The sequence below is a fragment of the Hyla sarda genome, chromosome 11, assembly GCF_029499605.1.
Source record: "Hyla sarda isolate aHylSar1 chromosome 11, aHylSar1.hap1, whole genome shotgun sequence".
NCBI lineage: Eukaryota > Metazoa > Chordata > Amphibia > Anura > Hylidae > Hyla > Hyla sarda.
The window spans coordinates 92,405,830-92,426,274 of record NC_079199.1 but is presented as its reverse complement, the minus strand read 5'-3'; the positions used below and the strand labels follow the sequence as shown (position 1 = coordinate 92,426,274).

The 20,445-nt window shown below is 44.2% G+C and overlaps 1 protein-coding gene across 3 annotated transcripts in view; it reads right to left on the bottom strand.

The window, feature by feature from the left end:
• LOC130295480 (embryonic protein UVS.2-like) overlaps positions 1 to 13,716 on the bottom strand; it is a 30,748-nt gene extending 17,032 nt beyond the window's left edge. The window contains exons 1-10 of one of the 3 annotated variants that reach the window (XM_056546287.1): positions 13,288 to 13,716; positions 10,023 to 10,101; positions 8,244 to 8,456; positions 7,192 to 7,219; positions 3,847 to 3,981; positions 3,584 to 3,701; positions 2,872 to 3,050; positions 2,699 to 2,780; positions 255 to 382; positions 29 to 144 (exon numbers count right to left, since the gene is read on the bottom strand). In XM_056546287.1, coding sequence (XP_056402262.1) covers positions 29 to 144; positions 255 to 382; positions 2,699 to 2,780; positions 2,872 to 3,050; positions 3,584 to 3,701; positions 3,847 to 3,981; positions 7,192 to 7,219; positions 8,244 to 8,330 — 873 coding nt within the window. In that variant the 5' untranslated portion in view covers positions 8,331 to 8,456; positions 10,023 to 10,101; positions 13,288 to 13,716. Of the gene's footprint in view, positions 1 to 28; positions 145 to 254; positions 383 to 2,698; positions 2,781 to 2,871; positions 3,051 to 3,583; positions 3,702 to 3,846; positions 3,982 to 7,191; positions 7,220 to 8,243; positions 8,457 to 10,022; positions 10,102 to 13,287 lie in introns of those variants that run through there. The other 2 variants (XM_056546286.1, XM_056546288.1) reach the window with 2 other exon arrangements.
• Positions 13,717 to 20,445: the final 6,729 nt, after the last annotated feature.

The window sequence follows — 20,445 nt, the reverse complement described above, 5'->3', positions numbered from 1 at the left end:
GAATATTTCTGCTTGTTGACTACTCTACCTGTTGTGATGGTGTTCTTATGAGCCAGACACAGTTGACATTATTCGGGTAGGCTGATGGGTAGTTGGCTGAGGTCAGGCTTCCATTTTTATTATTAAGTAAATTTGCACAGACATCTAGAAGGGGAAATAAGTGAAATCAATGAATTATGTAGGAACATGTCTTCATGTGTATGAACATATCTTGGATTCAAGCTTTTAAAACCAGCAGACCTGCAAGAACTTACCACACTGATACAAACGGTTAATCTTAGCCACATCTAGAGGGCTCAATCCATCTCTTTGTCCAATTGTAACATTTGGGTCAGGTTTGGGCACAATGGTGAGTTTTCCTGGAGTGTTACTGAAGACATTTCTGTCAGATACAGGACAGAAAAACACGGTGGATACGCTTCATTGTTATAAAACTATATACTGTTCCAAAGAACAGAAGTAACATTAAATAACCTTAATGCATACGTAGGAACATTGTATTGCACCCCCCCCCCCCACCAATCTTTTTCCACCCATCAGGGGTGGACTGACCAGCCTGTACAAATGGACGTCATCCGAGGGCTGGCCTGGTAAAGGGCCCGCTGCCGCAAATCCTGGGGATCTAGGACACTCGTCCCAGATCCCCAGGCTAGCACTGCTTTAAGCTGTGTGCACGGCTGACACGTGCACAGCTGCAAAGCCTCCTCTCTGTTAGCTACACAGAGAGAAGATTTGACCTCAGCCCCCATGCAGCACGCAGTGCAGGCGCCAATGACGTCACTTGCTGCATGGGACAGGTGAGCATATGTTTTGTTTTGTTTTTTACTTTTTTTTTATTAAACTTGGCAGGGAGGGGAGGCAGGGAGGGTACACATACCTGGCCCACATACCTGACTACCTCCACATACCTGGCCCACATACCTGGCTGCCCCTCACATACCTGGCCCACATACCTGGCTGCCCCCACATACCTAGCTCACATACCTGGCCCATATACATGACTGCCTAAACTGGCCCACATACCTGGGAGGCTAACCAGGCCCACATACCTGCCTGCCTAACTTCCTATGTACCTTCATACCTGGCCTACATACCTGTCTGCCTAACTACCTACCTACATACCTGGCTACCACACTACATACCAAGCTACATAACTACCTGACCACCTACATACCTAGCTTCCAAACTGCATACCTGTCTACCTACCTACATACCTGGCTGCCTTATTACCTACTTACATACCTGGCTACAGAACTACCTACTTAAATACCTGGCTACACAGCTATATGGATACCAACACATTCATACCTGGCTACCTAACTACCAGGCTAGCTACCTACCTACCTACATGCATGGCTACCTAGCTGGCTAGTTATCTACCTACATATATGGCTACCTAACTACATATTTATCTACCTACCTACCCCCTTTTCTGTGCAGGTCACCAAGAAGGGCATTATAACAGTTCGGGGCCAATAGAGGAGGAGATTGTGCAGAGGAAAGGACGGCACTGCAAAATGCAGAGTCTAATATGTTTGTCCTGAAGATGCCAAAGAGATAAGTTTTGGCTGAAAGTGGTCATGATGGCGATCAAATCTGGACGGAGTGGAAAAGGAAAGAGGACGACGGTGAACAAAAGAGACAAATAATCACTTATATGATGTATATATCCTATGTACAGATAGTATCCTCTATATGGTCCTGTACATAATCAGTTATATGGTATACAGATCCTGTGTACAGCTGGTCTCTACATCTATATGGTCATATATATATATATATATATATATATATATATATATATATATATAAAATCACTTATAGTGTATACAAATCCCATGTACAGCTGGTATCTACCTCTTTATGGTCCTGTATATATTCCCTTATATTATATACAGATCCTGTGTTCAGCTGGTATCTCCCTCTATATGGTCACTGTATAGAGGAATAGGGGAATACTGGTCGGTGTGTAGTGGTTTTGTTCTGTACAGTATGGCGATATTATCCAGTTATTGTGTGGTGGTATATATTTCCTCCTTGTACTGGTGTTATTGGTCATGGAATCTTATCTTACCTATGGAGCTTTATTTGGTCCAGGGGCCCTGAGTGTTGTTATTCGTTTCCTGCCAACCTTACACAATTCTCTTCATCCATCTCCTCCCCTTCCGGTTGTATTTGGTGGACATGTTTTTTTTTTCAATTGTACTAACTAGGTAACTATGTAATACTTTAGATTTTAGGAGTAGGGATCTTTTAGAAGATGGAAAACAAATCTTTCTGAAAAATGTTGTAGTTTTGTGCCCATCCATGGTACTCGTTCATCTGCGAGTGACATCAATTAGACAATTGGCCAGAACGGGCCTGAGCTGTTACACTGCAACCACCATTGAAATATTGATTCACCCAGTTGGCTACTGAGTCTTACTACTTTCTTAGATCTTTAAGTTAAGCTTTGATACTTTATTCAGCAGGGGAGCTGGGGCAGGATTAATTTTCTTAATTACAGAAGGAATCTCTACTGGTAATATTTGCTGTATTAGATCATTATTTATTCAATAGAGTTGAGTGTATGGTTTGCATACACCTTTGCAGCCAATTTACACCTATTTTATAGATTTTAAGATTTTTTTTGTCTGTATAGTAATCACATATTATTACTTTTGCTAATAAAACAAAAATTAAATAAAAATAAACTTACTTGCCAACATGCATCACTGATCCATAGTCGTACGCTAGACCAAGATTATTGGTGTCTAATTTTTTGAAAAATTCAAGTTTAGCTAGAAGATAAGACATTTTTTTTTAATTAAACTCGATATTGTGATGAAATTATCAAGTGTAGAGGACAATATTTATTGGTGGGGATATTACCTGGTGGGATATACTGGTACATGATGGTGACATAGTCATCACGGTCACTTCTCGTATGTTCGTGGTAGAAGCCCAGGGCATGGTTTAGCTCATGTTGTATAATTCCTCTGAACATGCAACCAGCTGAGTCTAATCCAACCATCTGACCTCCACCTATTCGTCCTACATAGGCTACACACCTGAAAAAGAGAGGAAACAAGATATTGGGCCTCATTTACGAAGGCCTTTCCGAGTAGATTTTGTACGGTTTTTTTGTGTTGCATGTATCATGCGCCTGAATCCCAAAAGCCCTTCTAACTCTCCACTTTTCTCAAAATACCTGAAAGGGGACATGGCCTCTAGGGAAAGGGGGGGGGAGGAGTTAACTGAAAATGGGGCGTGTCACTGACAGTTTTGAAAAATTCCAACAAATTTACAAAAGTTTTGTTTAACGACAGGGACACTTAAACCCTTCATAAGAATGTTCTAAATTAAGGCAAAATAAGGTTAAAGAATCAGACTACAGGTACACTACTACAGGTACACCAAGCTTCATACACATCAGTATACCATCAGAGTAGTAGTCTATGTCTACGTCTAAGTCTAAGTCTACATCTACGTATTTTTGTGTATATTCTAGCTTAATTTATAGTTAATGACATGATACATGATCTAGCATAAGCCATGTGCAAAAGTCAACCAACTTTGAAGAATTCTTAACAGTAGAACCTACCCCTTTGAAGATTTAATGTTGAGGAAGTCTTTCTCTGTTGTACGAGGCACAAACCTCACACAGGTAAGTGTTTCATAGTCCTGCATAGAACTTTGAAACAAGTTAAGTTCCGAATCACCTAATAGAGAAATTTTTTTTTTATCTATCTATCTATATATATATATATATATGTATATATATATATATATATATATATATATAGCATATTAATTGTTAGATATTAAGCATGGCCGCTCTATGTCAAGATGTCAAGAAAAACTTACTGTACTTAGAAGAAAAATTATAGGGCACAACAACCGTCCCATCCTCAGATTTGGGCCACAAGCATTGTTTGCATTTCATAGCGCTGCGTCCAGTTACGGGCAATATGTCATCATCATGTTCAGCCATTTTATTTTCTAAATGAAAAAGATAGTGACTTATTGTTTGCTATTTACAAATATTGCTTTTGACTAAGTTTTACACATTCTTGGACAACAACCAATAAATCACTCAAAGACTAAACTTGATCATTAAACGGGCACTGTCAGATATAAAAACGTTTGATATGTTGTAAAGCATGTATAACCAATAGGTTTTGCAATTGCTTTCATTAGAAAATTTTCAATATTTCATACTGAAAAAGCCCATAAAAAAACTGGCCACTAGGGGTCCCCCTGCCAGTCCTGCAGTGTCCAATGGTCATCACCGAGTCCTTAAGGATGTGGGAATTCCGGTCCCCGCCGCTAGCCGGTTGGGGACAGGACCGGGATGCCTGCTGAAATCATTCAGCAGGCACCCCGGCACATCGCCCAGGGGGGTCCTGAGACCCCCCCATGTCAGCGATCGCAGAAAATCGCATGTCAATTTAGACATGCGATCTTCTGCTATTCCGCGCTGATCAGGTCTCCGATCACCCGGAAAATAGCAATGATCGGAGCTATCAGGGACAGCCCCGATCATCCTGAGGGCTAGGAGTTAGGTTGCAGTGCTGCGATCTCCTCCTATTCCCTGCCATTGGTCAGAACTGATTCTGACCAATGGCAGAGCAGGACAGTGGGTTGCCATGGCAACCCCCTGTTCTGTCCACCCCTGGATGTCGAGGGGAACATGGACAGAAGATGGAGGCCAGTACCTGCCGGCGAAGATGCCTGGGGACACCCGATCTTCGCTGGAGACTACTGGATCCTGGCACAGGTAGGGAAACTACAGTGGGGGGGGGGGGGGGGATTGAAAGTGAATGTAAAGTGATCTTTACTGTGGCAACCACTAGGAAGGCCAAAATGCAACTCCCAGCATGCCCAAACAGCCAAAGGCTGTCTGGGCATGCTGGGAGTTGTAGTTTTGCAACATCTGGAGGGTCACAGTTTGGAGACCACTGTTACAGTGGTGCCCAAACGGTAGCCCTCCAGATGTTGCCAAACTACAACTCTCAGCATGCCTGGACTGCCCAGGTATGCTGGGAGTTGTAGTTCTGTAACATCTGTCCCTTCAGATTTAGCAATTTTCATGAAATTTTTGAAAATTGCTGCTCTACTTTGAAGCCCTCTAATTTTTTTCAAAAAGCAAAAATATGTCCATTTTATGATGCCAACATAAAGTGGACATATTGTATTTGTGAATAAAAAAAATTTGGGGGGGGGGGGGGGAATCCATTTTCCTTACAAGTAGAGAGCTTCAAAGTTAGAAAAATGCAACGTTTTCAAAATTTTCATGACATTTTGGGATTTTTCACCAAAAAAGGATGCAAGTAACGCCGAAAATTTACCACCAAAATAAAGTAGAATATGTCACGACAAAACAATCTCAGAATCAGAATATTCGGTAAAAGCGTTTTCGCGTTATTAATTCATAAAGCGACGGTGGTCAGAATTGCCAAAAAGGGCTCAGTCCTTAAGGTGAAAAAGGGCTGCGTCCTTAAGGGGTTAATGGCCCTTTTTGCAATTGTATACCAAACACATCAAAAAAATAATTAATAAACATATTTGGTATTGCCCCATGTCCAAAACTGCTTCTTTTTTGTTACATCACATTCCCCCTAAAAATTTATAAAAAAACGATTACAAAGTTACATATACACAAAAGTGGTGTGGTTGAGGGGTTAAGGGGTTAAACTCACTAAAAATTATCTATTTTTTTTTTTTTAGATGTAAGTACCTATATAGTAAGCCATGTAAGCTATGCCTCAGCCTCTAGTTTTACCAGTATAGTTAATGTAGAACTCATTAAAAAAAGAAAATAATGAAATAAATTTAACCCCTTAAGGACCGGAGGTTTTTCCGTTTTTGCATTTTCGTTTTTTGCTCCTTGCCTTTAAAAAATCATAACTCTTTCAAATTTACACCTAAAAATCCATATGATGGCTTATTTTTTGCGCCACCAATTCTACTTTGTAATGACGTCAGTCATTTTGCCCAAAAATCTATGGTGAAGCGGGAAAAAAAATCATTGTGCGACAAAATTTTAAAAAAAACGCTGTTTTGTAACTTTTGGGGGCTTCCGTTTCTACGTAGTACATTTTTCGGTAAAAATGACACCTGATATGTATTCTGTAGGTCCATACGATTAAAATGATACCCTACTTATATAGGTTTGATTTTGTCGGACTTCTGGAAAAAATCATAACTACATGCAGGAAAATTAATACGTTTAAAATTGTCATCTTCTGACCCCTATAACTTTTTTATTTTTCCGTGTATGGGGCGGTGTGAGGGCTCATTTTTTGCGCCGTGATCTGAAGTTTTTAACGGTACCATTTTTGCATTGATAGGACTTATTGATCGCTTTTTATTCATTTTTTCATGATATAAAAAGTGACCAAAAATGCACTATTTTGGACTTTGGAATTTTTTTGCGCGCACGCCATTGACCGTGCGGTTTAATTAACGATATATTTTTATAATTCGGACATTTCCGCACGCGGCGATACCATTTATGTTTATTTTTATTTTTATTTACACTGTGTTTTTTCTTTTATGGGAAAAGGGGGGTGATTCAAACTTTTAATAGGGAAGGGGTTAAATGATGTTTATTCACTTTTTTTTTGCACTTTTTTTTTGCAGTGTTATAGCTCCCATAGGGACCTATAACACTGCACACACTGATCTTTTACATTGATCACTGGTTTCTCATAAGAAACCAGTGATCGATGATTCTGCCGCATGACTGCTCATGCCTGGATCTCAGGCACTGAGCAGTCATTCGGCGATCGGACAGCGAGGAGGCAGGTAGGGGCCCTCCCGCTGTCCTGTCAGCTGTTCGGGATGCCGCGATTTCACCGCGGCTATCCCGAACAGCCCACTGAGCTAGCCGGCATGGTTTCGGTTTCACTTTAGACGCGGCGTTCAACTTTGAACGCCGCGTCTAAAGGGTTAATAGCGCGCGGCACAGCGATCAATGCCGCGCGCTATTAGCCACGGGTCCCGGCCGTTGTTAGAGGCCGGGCCCGACCCGCTATGACGCGGGGCCACGCCGTGGCCCCGCGTTATAGATCGGGAGTGGACACATGACGTTCCAGTACGTCATGTGTCCTTAAGGGGTTAAAACCATAAACGTAAAGACAGTTATAATGAATAAAGAGAGAAACAAATACTAAAGAATAGCCCCAATAACACTAAGAGACATCTTACCATATTGGTTAAAGTCAGGATTGAAAAACTGTGGAAGAGACGAATATCATTTTTAGTAAATACACAACAGTAACATATTTGTACAGAAAAGGCTATCTGTCATATAATTAAGACTTAACTGTCTACATTCCCTTAAAGGAGAATTATGGCAAAAATTACTTATCCCCTAGCTACTGAATAAGGGACCTGATCGCGGGGGTCCGATCGCTGAGGCCCCTGCGATCTTCGGGACGGGACCCGGTGCTCAGTGAGGAGCGTGTGCTGCAGACGGCACATGCTCCATTCATTCTCTCTCCCACTGAGAGAACCAGGATCCCTGAGATGGTGAGGGGTCCCAGCGGTTGGACCCCCAGCAATCAGCGACTTATCCCCTATCCTGTGGATAGGGGGTAAGTTAACTTTCACTGGAGTACTCCTTTAATACTAAATACATGCGGGAATGGCAGACATTTATTAGCCATATTTAAAAGTGTACCTGTCATAAGACAACAACAACAACAAAAACTTATTGGTCAGTTATGGTCTCCGTGTTGAGACCCCCACAATCAGCAGAATGAACTGAGAATAGAGCTGCACTCCATGGCTCACAGTGATTTCAGACCAGCTTTTTTGGATGGCCCCAAAGACTTAAGCGAAGTGCTACAGCATACGCTTCTCCTGACTTGTTCTGCTGATGGGTGGGGGTCTCAGCACTGCGACATGTGACATGTCATAGTTACATAGATAGTACGGTAAAAAAAAAAGCCACATATCCAAAAGTTATTTTTTATGACAGTTACACTTTAAGTCAATGGGGTCCATCATGCGTCTACTGTGAGGTAATTAGCCTGAGGTAATTAGTCCTACTTATGACAGAAGCCATGATGCAGATGTTAAATTGTATCTATTTAATGCCATCCAAGCTTTTCCGAAAAGACATTGAAGAATAGACTCTTCTTTTTCTCCAAAAAAAATAAAAAATAAAAAATAAATTAACAAATAGTATTTAAATAAAACTAAATAGATGTTAAAAAAAAGGGATTGTTAATCTGGAAAGAACTTTGCCATCTTACCTTTAGTATTAACGGAGGCAGAGAGACACTTGCTACAGGTCCCAATACAAAAAGTAATAGTAGGAGGAGGTAGGTCTTCTCTCCCATGTTGTGAGATATCTCTACAGTCTACAGAAGGATTTGCTGCTGGTCAGGAAACCTTACATACGTTAAGGATCCAAAGCCATCCAATCACAAAGCAGAAGTAAAGAGATCTGTGATCAAAAGAAGAGCCTGGGGCAGGCGTGGGCATTCCAAAGATCTATATCTTTATTTGTGACCACATAATGAGATGCTAATGTGTTCTACAATTCCTTTAACAGGTTAATTTACATTTCATGGTTTACTGGAATCATTTGCTGTGTCAAATAATTTTGTGTCCAATCTATGCTGACTTTTTAAGCCTGATACCTAAAGTTTTAAAAATGTCTCTGTTATGCTAAGACTTAAAAACGCTAAAAAACAATAGGTCAATTGTACAGTATACACAATACTACAGTCATGGGGAATTTAAATAAAATTTCTATGATATATATAATTCTTTCAATTTACATTGTTTAGTTCTTTAAGTCAAACTTTAGTTATGTCAGGGTTTCGAAAGAGAAATGCAATGCTTTCCTTTCAAAGATGTTCATTAAAGGGGTACTCCAAAGGATAGGGGATAAGATGCCTGATCACGGGGTCCCGCCGCTGGGGACCCCCGTGATCTTGCACCCCATTACAATTAGTCCCCGGAGCGTGTTAGCTCCGGGTTTGATTACTGGCGATCACGGGGTCGGAGCATTGTGACATCATGGCCCCGCCCCCATGTGATGTCACGCCTCCTCCCATAGGCTTGCATTGAGGGGGTGGAGCATGATGTCACACGGGGGCCGAGCCGTGACGTCACAATGCTCTGGCCCTGTGATTGCCAGTAATCAGACCCGGAGCGAACATGCTCCGGGGACTGATTGCAACGGAGTGCTGCTTGCAAGATCACGGGGTCCTGATCAGGCAGCTTATCCCCTATCCTTTGGATAAGGGATGAGATGTCTTAGAGCCGGAGTACCCCTTTAAACAATAAGTAGTACAAATTTGGAAATTTTAAGTAGTTTTGACAACCATATGAGATTTTTTTAGTAGATCACAGGGATTGTGATAGAGTGGGGACAGTTTTTTTTTGTTGTAGTTTAATTGTATCTTTTCTTTTTTTTTTTTTACCATTGTAAATTTATGATATAAAGACATCCTTTAAGTTACTACAAAATCTTTATTCAGCATTTATGTAAAATATTATTTCTATATCCAAATTTTTTTGATCCATTTTGATAGAAGAAAGAAAGAAAAGATATATAAAAACCCATAGTTGACACAGGGGTTCATAAAAAAACAAAACCAAACCAAAATACAAATGGTGCTCTGCACCATGGAACACTCCAGGGCAGACTGACAACACTCAGGGCCCCTGGACCAAAAAAAGTAAGGGCCCCCTGTGATGCTCTGCTGCTGGTCACACTTCTGCCCCTATTCTACCCAAATCCTATACACAAAATAAACTACATTTTATATATAAGAAACACTTTAAGGTAGGTAAAATAATTTTCCATGACCCATAATACCTGTATACAAGGAGTAAATATATATACCCCCGCACAATAACTGGATAATAACGCAATAATACCACTATACACAGACCACTATACTATACAGGATCTGTACACCATATAAGTAATGATATACAGGACCATATGGCGGTAGATATCAGCTGTACACAGGATCTGTATACCGTATAAGTGATTACAGTTACAGCAAGGGACTCACGACTACTTTTCTGATCGGCGGTGTCCTTTTTCCTTTTCCTCTCCGTCCGGATCAGACCGCCATGTCGATCTCTTACCATCTGCAGGACAAACATGTTAGACATTTTTCCAGTGCAGTCCCCTCCTCTACACGATCTTTTCATCTATAAGCCCACAAACTGTAATAATGCCACCCCCTGGTGTCCAGCACAGTAAAAGAGCAGGTAGGTAGGTAGCCAGGAAAATAGTAACCAGGTAAATAGTTAGGTAGATCAGGAAGCCAGATATGTAGGTAGGTGAATAGCCAGGTAGGTAGGTAGGTTGCTAGCTAGGTAGTTAGGCAGCCATGTATGAAGGCAAGGTATGTGCATAGTTAGGTAGCAAGGTATCTAGGTAGGTAGCAAGATATGTAGGTAGGTAGTTAGGCAACCAGGTATTTAGGTAGTTAGATTACCAGGTATGTAGGTAAGTAGTTAGGCATCCAGGTACAAAGTTAGGTAGCCATGGAGTAAGTCAAGTAGGCAGCTAGCATCTCATCCACCCAGTGGTGAATCCACAGTCATGTCTCGGGAGGGGCACTATGAAAATCCCCTATGTAGGTAGTAGGTAGCCCTTCTTTTAGTTTGGTAGTTTGTTCCCATATTAGCTAGGAGGGAACATAGTAGATAGCTTCTCACATTTGGTGTAGGCAGCAGAGTTCCCCCATAGTAGGTGTAGGTAGCAGATCCTCCAGAGTTGGTGTAGGCAGCAGAGTTCCCCCACAGTGGGTGTAGGCGGCACAATTTCCCCAGTTTGGGTATAGGCAGCAGAATACCCCCATAGTAGGTGTAGGTAGCAATGTCCCCCGAAAGTAGGTGTACACCGCAGGATCTCCCAACAGTAGGTGTTGGCAGCAGGGTCCCCCCACAGTAGGTGTAGAAAGCAGGGTCCCCACACAGTAGGTGTAGGCAGCACAGTCCCCCCCACAGTAGGCATAGGCAGCAGAGTTAGAGTCCCCCCAGTAGTTGTAGACAGCAGAGTTAGAGTCCTCCCCAGTAGGTGCCGGCAGCAGAGTTAGAGTCCCCCCCAGTAGGTGTAGGCAGCAAAGTTAGAGTTCCCCCCAGTCGGTGTAGACAGCAGAGTTAGAGTCCCCTCCCCCAGTAGGTGTGGACAGCAGAGTTATAGCCAACCCAGTAGGTGTAGGCAGCAGAGTTAGAGTCCCCCCAGTAGGTGTAGGCAGCAGAGTTAGAGTCCACCCAGTAGGTATAGACAGCAGAGTTAGCGTCCCCCCCCCAGTAGGTGTAGGCAGCAGAGTTAGAGTTCCCCCTAGTAGGTGTAGGTAGCAGAGTTAGAGTCCCCCCCAGTAAGTGTAGGCGTCAGAGTTAGAGTCCCCCCAGTAGGTGTAGGCATCAAAGTTAGAGTCCCCCCCCAGTAGGTGTAGGCAGCAGAGCTAGAGTCCCACCAAGTAGGTGTAGGCAGCAGAGTTAGAGTCCCCCCAGTAGGTGCAGGCAGCAGAGATAGAGTTTCCCCTTATTTATATTGTTTATCTTCAATGCCTTTTTGGGCTTCTCTGGTCTCTTCATCAGGTACTTTGTCTGTAAGTGGTATCCGGAGAACACATCCAGCCTGATCTTGAGCAGACCGCAAAGTTCTCTCCATAATATAGATGTGAACTACAAAAATTAGCCTGACACAATATAGAGAGGCAGCCCAAGGGGCGTAGCTAGAAATTACAGGGCCCCGGTGTGAAAAATTGTCCTGGGCACTCTATTCCCCCCCCCCCCCCCCCATGACCTGCATCCTCAATCCCTGACAACCCCCTTACCCTGCCTTGGCTGTGAATATATCCCTGACACAAAGTGTGCCCATAATAATAATAAGTATACAAAAAAGAAGGTTGCAGCAGCACTCTTCCTCAAAAAATGGAGGCTCTCAGCACACTTTTTGATCAAAACGTGACCCTAACACTCATTTCTTTACCTCTGCTGGGCACATAGCCTCTGACTGGGTGACATGCTGGATCCACTATCAATTTAAATAACCTCCTGTGAAACAGGGAGGGGTGCACGGCTACAGAGGGTGTGCTTGATCAAAAAGTACGCTAAGAGCCTCCATTTTTTGACCAAGTGTGCTGCTGCAACCTTCTTTTTTGTATACTTTCTATTTGCCACAGCAGCATGCACCTGTGTATTAGGGAGTTGTGCTGGCTATTTTTCTTTCTGTTTTTGCTGTGCAATTTAGACATTTAGGGGGAGTGGCATCCTCTGTAGCCATGCACCCCTCTCTGTTTCACAGGAGGTTATTGAAATTGATAGTGGATCCAGCATGTCACCCAGTCAGAAGCCATATGCCCAGCAGAGGTGAGTGGAATGAGTGTTAGGGTCCCATCCGAAATGAGGCCATCTCTGCGTGGTGGATGGGGGACACGTTTTGATCAAAAAGTGCACTAAGAGCCTACCTTTTTTGACTAAGAGTGCTGCTGCAACCTTCTTCTTTGTATTTGCCCCGGCAGCGTGCACCCATGTATTAGGTAGTTTTGCTTGCTATCGAGTGAGATCTATGATGTACTGAACTTCTTTTATCTGACCTGTGAAGCCAAAAGACATCAGGACAGAAGAAAAGAAGCCACCTGCCTTTTCAAGGATTCAAGTACTGAGCAGATTGCAGATTGGTTAAAGAAGTACTCTGCCCCTAGACTTTCTAATTCTATCCAAAGAGCTCCCTGCTGCACCCGAGTTCAGTGCCGGAGGCTCATGACTTAACGGCAGCGGCCGCTTGTGACGTTACAGCCACACTCCCTCAATGCAAGTCTATGGGAGGGGGCGTGACGGCCCTCACATTCCCTCCCATAGATTTGCATTGAGGGGGCATGGCCGTGACATCACAAGCTTGGCGTAACCATGATGTCACGAACCTTCCCCCCGCATCGCCAGTCATCCGGCACGGAGCGAAGTTTGCTCCATGCACTGGATGTCTGGGGGGCCGCAGCGGGGGGACCCCCGCATTAAGACATCTTATCTTAATATGCATAAGAGCGGAGCATTGCACAGACCAAAAGGCATGACAAGGTACTCGTAGGGGCCGTCACAAGTGTTAAACTATGTCTTTCGCTCGTCCCCCTCACAGATGCAGATCAGATTGTAGACAGTGTGCAAATACAATTTGGAAATTCCGGGCTCCAATTTGGAAATTCCGGGCTCCAACTAGTCAAATAGTTCAGACTATCAGCAACAACTATAATACAGATTAGTTAGCAGAGCACTCCTCCTCCTAGAGCTACAACAGGTGTCCCGTTCCCCACCACTTACTTGTACTTATGCAGATTTTGGTTCTTCACCCATCATGGGGTCATTACAGGAAGTTGCCCCCCAGGGTGTTTGTAGTTGTTACACCTATTTTAATTAGGCATGCACTGAACAGGATTATCCCCAGTCAATTTTACAGTAGATAACCGAGGGAACCATTAGTACTGAGCAGAACTTTAACTAATAGGGTTTTTCCATCTGTTCAACATTACTCCATCAGGTTTTCTGTCTTGTCTTCTGATATTTTTGACTGCAAAAATAGCACAGTTGGCGATGTTATCGTTGCCATTAAAATTGCTAGAACACTGCAAACCTCATTAAAGTCCTCATATACTTTGACTATCCAAATTAGTTTCTTATCGGCAAATGGTTCACCGGTATATAGCCTCAACCTTTGCCTCAACTGCCTTGAAAAGTACAATTCACTATGGGGGAGATTTATCAAAACCTGTGCAGAGGAAAACTTGCTCAGTTGCCCATAGCAACCAATCAGATCGCTTCTTTCATTTTTCACAGGCCTTCATAAAAATGAAAGCAGCAAGCTGATTGGGTGCTATGGGCAACTGGGCAAGTTTTCCTCTGCACAGGTTTTGATAAATCTCCCCCTATATTTTTTAAATAAAAAAAACTGACCGATTGTTTACACCATTACAGCTTTCTATTCCAAATAGTCTTCAATTTATAGTAAACTAGCTGAGTACAAATCAACAAAGGAGGAAGCTTTCGACTTCATATCCCATCCTCATATATTGTTGTTATATCCTGTACTCATATCCCGTCCTCATATCCTGTCCTCATATCTAGACCTCCTATCCCGACCTCCTATCCCAACCCCATATCAGTTCTCATATCCCAACCTTATATCCCGTCCTCATATCCCTACCTCATATACCATCCTCATATCTTGTCCTTATGTCCTATCCTCATATCCCACCCTCATATCCCAACCTCATATCCCGTCCTCATATCCCAACCTCATATCCCAACCTCATATCCTGTCCTCATATCCCGACCGCATATCCCATCCTGATATGCCATCCTTATGTCCCATCCTCATCTCCCGTCCTCATATCCCAACCTCATATCCTGTTCTCATTTCTTGACCTTATGTCCCATCCTCATATCCCGTCCTCATATCCAGTCCTTATGTCCCATCCTCATATCCTGTCCTCATATCCCATCCTAATGTCCCATCCTCATATCCTGTCCATATGTCCCATTCTCATATCTCAACCTCATATCACGACCTCATATCCCAACCTCCTATCCCGACCTCCTATCCTGAACTCCTATCCAGACCTCATATCCCGTCCTCATATCCCGTCCTCATATCCCGTCCTCATATCCCATCCTCATATCCTGTCCTCAGGTAGGACTGATTTGTAATGAAGATATTGTAAGCTGAAAATAGAAGGGGACGTGGCTTTGTGGGAATGGGCGTGATTTGCAAGCCAGACCAATGCACAAAAAGGGTAGAGAATAAAAGGGGTGGGGTTTAAACAGTGGGTGTGTCTTTGTTTGATGGGGTGTGGCTTAAAAGCTGGACTGACACATTCACCAGGAGATGCAGAGCGGAGCTTGTGGAGTAAGGTACTGGAAGTCCCATATACTTGCATGAGACTTGAAACAAAAACCCATCTTTTATATAAGGGTGTAGGTAAGGGTTAATTTAATTATGTTATATGTTTATTTGACATATAAATAATATGTGTACCAGGTATTATTGAAATATCTCCAGCCATACAGAAGTTATGTCGGAACATGAATTTCCCATTGATTTGCATGGGAATTTAAACAAGAACCCCGACCCTCACACATGGGGGTAGTTAAGAATTAAATAAACTATCCTATATTTTAAGTGGACATATAAGTAACATGTGACCAAGTATTATCGAAATATCTCCAGCCGTTTGGAAGTTATGCAGTGACATAGATTTCCCCTAGACTTGTATGGGATTTTAAACAAAAACCCCGACCCTGTCAAATGCAGGTGAGTAAGGGTTAAATCACCTATCCTATGTTTGTTGTTGACATATAAGTAACATGTGTGCCAAGTTTCATGTTAATATCTTTAGCCGTTTGGACGTAATGTGGGAATATACACACACACACATTGGCCCTCATTTACTATTGCAAACCCAACATGTTTTGTCGGGTTGTGCGCCAGATTCTGTCTCATTGCGCCAGATATTCTGTCTGCGCCAGATTTTGGGCCAGAATTTGCGCCAGAATTGAAAAAACCCGACTAACTCTCCATTTTGCTATGAAAACTCGGAAAAGGGGCCTGGTCGCTGGGAAAGGGGGCGTGGTCTCAGAAAAGGGGCGTGTTCCGACATTTTCACAAAAACAAAACATTTTTACTAAGGTTTCCACATAAAATGTGGTGGATTTGAACTGAGGAAAACCCTACAGATCAGAACATGTGTAAAAAAAAGCAAAGTGTAGGGAAAGTGGAAAATGTGGGGAAACCTTAGTAAATACCGTGGAAACTAAATTTTAGGGAATTAAAACCCACAAAGAAACCTACACAACACTCATAGTAAATGAGGCCCATTGAGTTTTATATATATATATATATATTTCATTTTAAATTGATCGGTGATGTGTAATATGTTGGTTATATTTGTGCCGGTCTCTACACATGGGTTATTATGTTATTATTGGGTCATTTATTGGTCATTGTGAAAGTCTGTGAGGTTTCTTAGTGCATTAGTCTTCTGGTTTCTGCAAAAGAATAGGAGTTTTGAAGGGGTTCTCTGCTGAAAAACATTTTTTTCTACTCAACTGGTGCCAGAAAATTGAACAGATTTGTAAATTACCGTATATACTCGAGTATAAGCCGACCCGAGTATAAGCCGAGACCCCTAATTTCAACCCAAAATCCCAGGAAAAGTTATTGACTCGAGTATAAGCCTAGGGTGGGAAATACCTCATCCCCCCCTGTCATCATCCAGACCCGTCATTAACATCCTCATCATCATCCCCTTGTCATCATCCCACACATCCCCCCTTCATCATCCTCTTATCATCCCACACATCCCCCCTTCATCATCCCCTTATCATCCCACACATCCCCCCTTCATCATCCCCTTGTCATCATCCCACACATCCCCCCTTCATCATCCCCTTATCATCCCGCACATCCCCCCTTCATCATCCCGCACATCCCCCCTTCATCATCCCCTTATCATCCCACACATCCCCCCTTCATCATCCCCTTATCATCCCGCACATCCCCCTTCATCATCCCCTTATCATCCCGCACATCCCCCCTTCATCATCCCCTTATCATCCCACACATCCCCCCTTCATCATCCCCTTATCATCCCGCACATCCCCCCTTCATCATCCCCTTATCATCCCACACCCCCCCCTTCATCATCCCCTTGTCATCATCCCACACATCCCCCCTTCATCATCCCCTTATCATCCCACACATCCCCCCTTCATCATCCCCTTATCATGCCGCACATCCCCCCTTCATCATCCCCTTATCATCCCACCCCCCCCCTTCATCATCCCCACCTCCCTTCATCATCCCCACACCCCCCCTTCATCATCCTCTTCTCATCATTCGCCCTCAGTGGTCTTCAACCTGCGGACCTCCAGAGGTTTCAAAACTACAACTCCCAGCAAGCCCGGGCAGCCATCGGCTGTCCGGGCTTGCTGGGAGTTGTAGTTTTGAAACCTCCGGAGGTCCGCAGGTTGAAGACCACTGCGGCCTTCAACATCATCCAGCCCCCTCTCACCCCCTTTAGTTCTGAGTACTCACCTCCGCTCGGCGCTGGTCCGGTCCTGCAGGGCTGTCCGGTGAGGAGGTGGTCCGGTGGGGAGGTGGTCCGGGCTGCTATCTTCACCGGGGGCGCCTCTTCTCCGCGCTTCCGGCCCGGAATAGAGCCGTTGCCTTGACAATGACGCAGAAGCACCTATGCGTCGTTGTCACGGCAACGTGACTATTCTGAGGCCGGGCCCGAAGCGCTTAGAAGAGGCCTCCCCGGTGAAGATAGCAGCCCGGAACCACTATCCCACCGGACCACCTCCTCACCGGACAGTCCTGCAGGACCGGACCAGCGCCGAGCGGAGGTGAGTACTCAGAACTAAAGGGGGTGAGAGGGGGCTGGATGATGTTGAAGGCCGCAGTGGTCTTCAACCTGCGGACCTCCGGAGGTTTCAAAACTACAACTCCCAGCAAGCCCGGACAGCCGATGGCTGCCCGGGCTTGCTGGGACTTGTAGTTTTGAAACCTCTGGAGGTCCGCAGGTTGAAGACCACTGCGGGTGGGGGAGTTCACTCGAGTATAAGCCGAGGGGGGTGTTTTCAGCACGAAAAATCGTGCTGAAAAACTCGGCCTATACTCGAGTATATACGGTACTTCTATTTAAAAATCATAACCCTTCCTGTACTTATGAGCTGCTGTATGCTACAGAGGAAGTTCATTTCTTTTTTAATTTATTTTCAGTCTGATCACAGTGCTCTCTGCTGACACCTCTGTCCATTTTAGGAATTGTCCAGAGCAGGAACAAATCCCCATAGCAAACCTCTAATTATCTGGAAAATTCCTGACTTGGACAGAGGTGTCAGCAGAGAGCACTATGGTGAGACTGAAAAGAAATTCAAAAAGAAAAGAACTTCCTGTGGAGCATACAGTAGCTGATAAATACTGGAAGGATTAAGATTTTTTTAAATAAATAATTTACAAATTTGTTTAACTTTCTGTCACCAGTTGATTTAAAAAAAAAAAATTTTAAAAAAAGTTTTCCAGCGGAGTACCGCTTTAATTCTCGAAGAACTGAGAATTAGAATATGTTGAGCCAAGGAGAAAGAAAGGGGACACAACATCTGTACACACATCTATTAATGTTAAGGTTTTAAACACCATTTTGATTTTACTCAGCAGGTATTGTGCTGACGTAGAGGCCTATTTCCTAAAGTAGTACACAGCCTGTGCCTTAGAACTGCTGCAACTCAAAAAAGGCCTCGGAGATGGGAATATGAGGTTCAGATTATGTTGGTGGTTAGTCTTAGGTTATGTTCAGACATAGAAAACTTAATTATATCAAGAAGGAGATTGGCAGGACATAGCAAGATGGCAGTAGGTCAGGGCACTGAGGGCAGGTAACACAGGTGTAGGGTAGGTAAGGTAGCAAGGAACAGGTACACAGTAAGAGAGACACAGGACTTTCACAATGGCAATAGGCAACCAAAGATCCTGCAGGGAAACAAGGGAGGAGCTGATATTTAAGAACAGGAGACAGGTGTAGACACTTGATTATTGAGCACTAGCCCTTTAAGAGTGAGAGCTCTGGCGCGCTCGTGCCCTAGGAGGTGGGGGCACGTGTGACGGGACTGCGAGGATACAGAGAGGCGGAAGATGAGTGAGGTGAGTGACGGACTGGGATTCGCATGCGGGCGCGTCCCGCAATGCGAATCCCAGGGCTTCCAGCAGGGGGACATAAGCAAAGAACGCTCATGGCCGGCGTGTCCGTCCTGAGCGCATGCGTTACAATAACCCCCCCCCCCCTTTGGTCTTCCCCTCTTCTTTGGAATTCAGAGAGTTCCCCACTACATGAGACCAGGGGGTTTCTGGAATGGGCAAAGGCATAAGGGACTTGCAGGCTTCTGTCGTGGAGTCTTCCGTCTTCTAAGGTGACCAATTCAAGACTTTATATCTGAGGTTAATAGGCACAGAAGATAACACAGGGTAACAAGACAGTGATCTTGGCAATATTCTCCCCAACAAGTGATTTCACCAGTTTTCCAGTCAAGTTGTGGAGAATGACGTTGAAACCAAGGAAGACCAAGAAGAAGCTCCGAAGTGGTAGCACGTAGAATTAAATTATTTTCTAATGCAAATTTCCTACTTGCATGACGAGGGGTTCCGTGCAATATTGCACCTTACAGTTCAGATTTTGTCCATTAACAGAAAAGATGTAGAAGGGCTTGGCAAGATGAGACACTGGAAGACGGTGTTTATGGACCTAGGAGGCACCAATGAAGTTGCCAGCAGAGTCCAAAAGAGCAGAAGCGATGAAAGACAACTTGGCAGAGGAAAATACTTGAACCGGGGTGGTCAAGTGAGGAAAGGTCTAAGTTGAGAGCGTTCTCACGGACGCAGAGGACGTATAGAACAGTCTTTGAGAAAGTGCTCCGGACTGGCACAATATAGGCGCAAGTTCTCATTGCGTCAACTGGATTTTTCCTGCTGCGTTAAGTGAAAACGGTCCACTTCCATAGCCTTTTCGGCAAGAGACAAAGTAGAGAGTAGGGATGGATGTTGGAACACGGGTGCCAGACGAGGTAATCGCCGTGTTTGGGCAGGTTCTTTTTCCAAAGGAAGTTCCTCCTGCCTCTCGGCAAAACGCACATCAATTTGAGTGGCTAAATGGATAAGTTCGCTTAGGTTAGCCGGAGAATCTCGTGCAGCGAAAGCATCCTTGATTCTAGAGGAAAGTAATTTTTTAAAGGTAGCACACAGGGCCTCGTCATTCCAAGAAAGTTCAGAGGCAAGTGTGCGGAACTGAACCGCGTAGTCGCCAACGGAGGAGATCTCTTGGCAGAGGTTCAGTAGAGCCGTCTCGGCAGAGGAGGCTCGCGCGGGTTCTACAAATGCATTGCGGAATTCTGCAAGGAAGGCTGACAAGTTCAAGGAGACCAACTCTCTACGATCCCAGAGAGGAGTAGCCCAGGCCAAAGCTTTTCCAGACAGTAGACTGAACATAAATGCCACTTTAGCACTCTCTGTCGGGAACAGATCACGCTCTGTCGGGAACCATGAGTTCAAGATGGATAGAATACTGTGTCACAAAGCCTCTACACAGCTTGGGATCTCCGTCATACTTAGAAAGCAAGGACAAATGAAGCTTGGTCCCAGGAGAAGCTGCAGACACAGGAGGAGGCTCAGGAACAAGTGGCTGCGCTGCTGTTGCTGTTGTTGCTGCTGAGCGGCAAGAAGCTGTTGCACCATGGCTGAGAGTTGATTCAATAGTTGCGCCTGTTGAGCAACGACGGTGGGAAGATCTGAGACATCTAGCAAAGGCACCCCAGCAAAATCCATGGCCGGATCTTACTGTTACGGTCACGGCAAGTGACTGTTACGGGGACGGCAGGTGGTGGATCCTCTGGGCCTGTGTGGATGAAGACTGGAGTCGTGCCAGGGAGCAG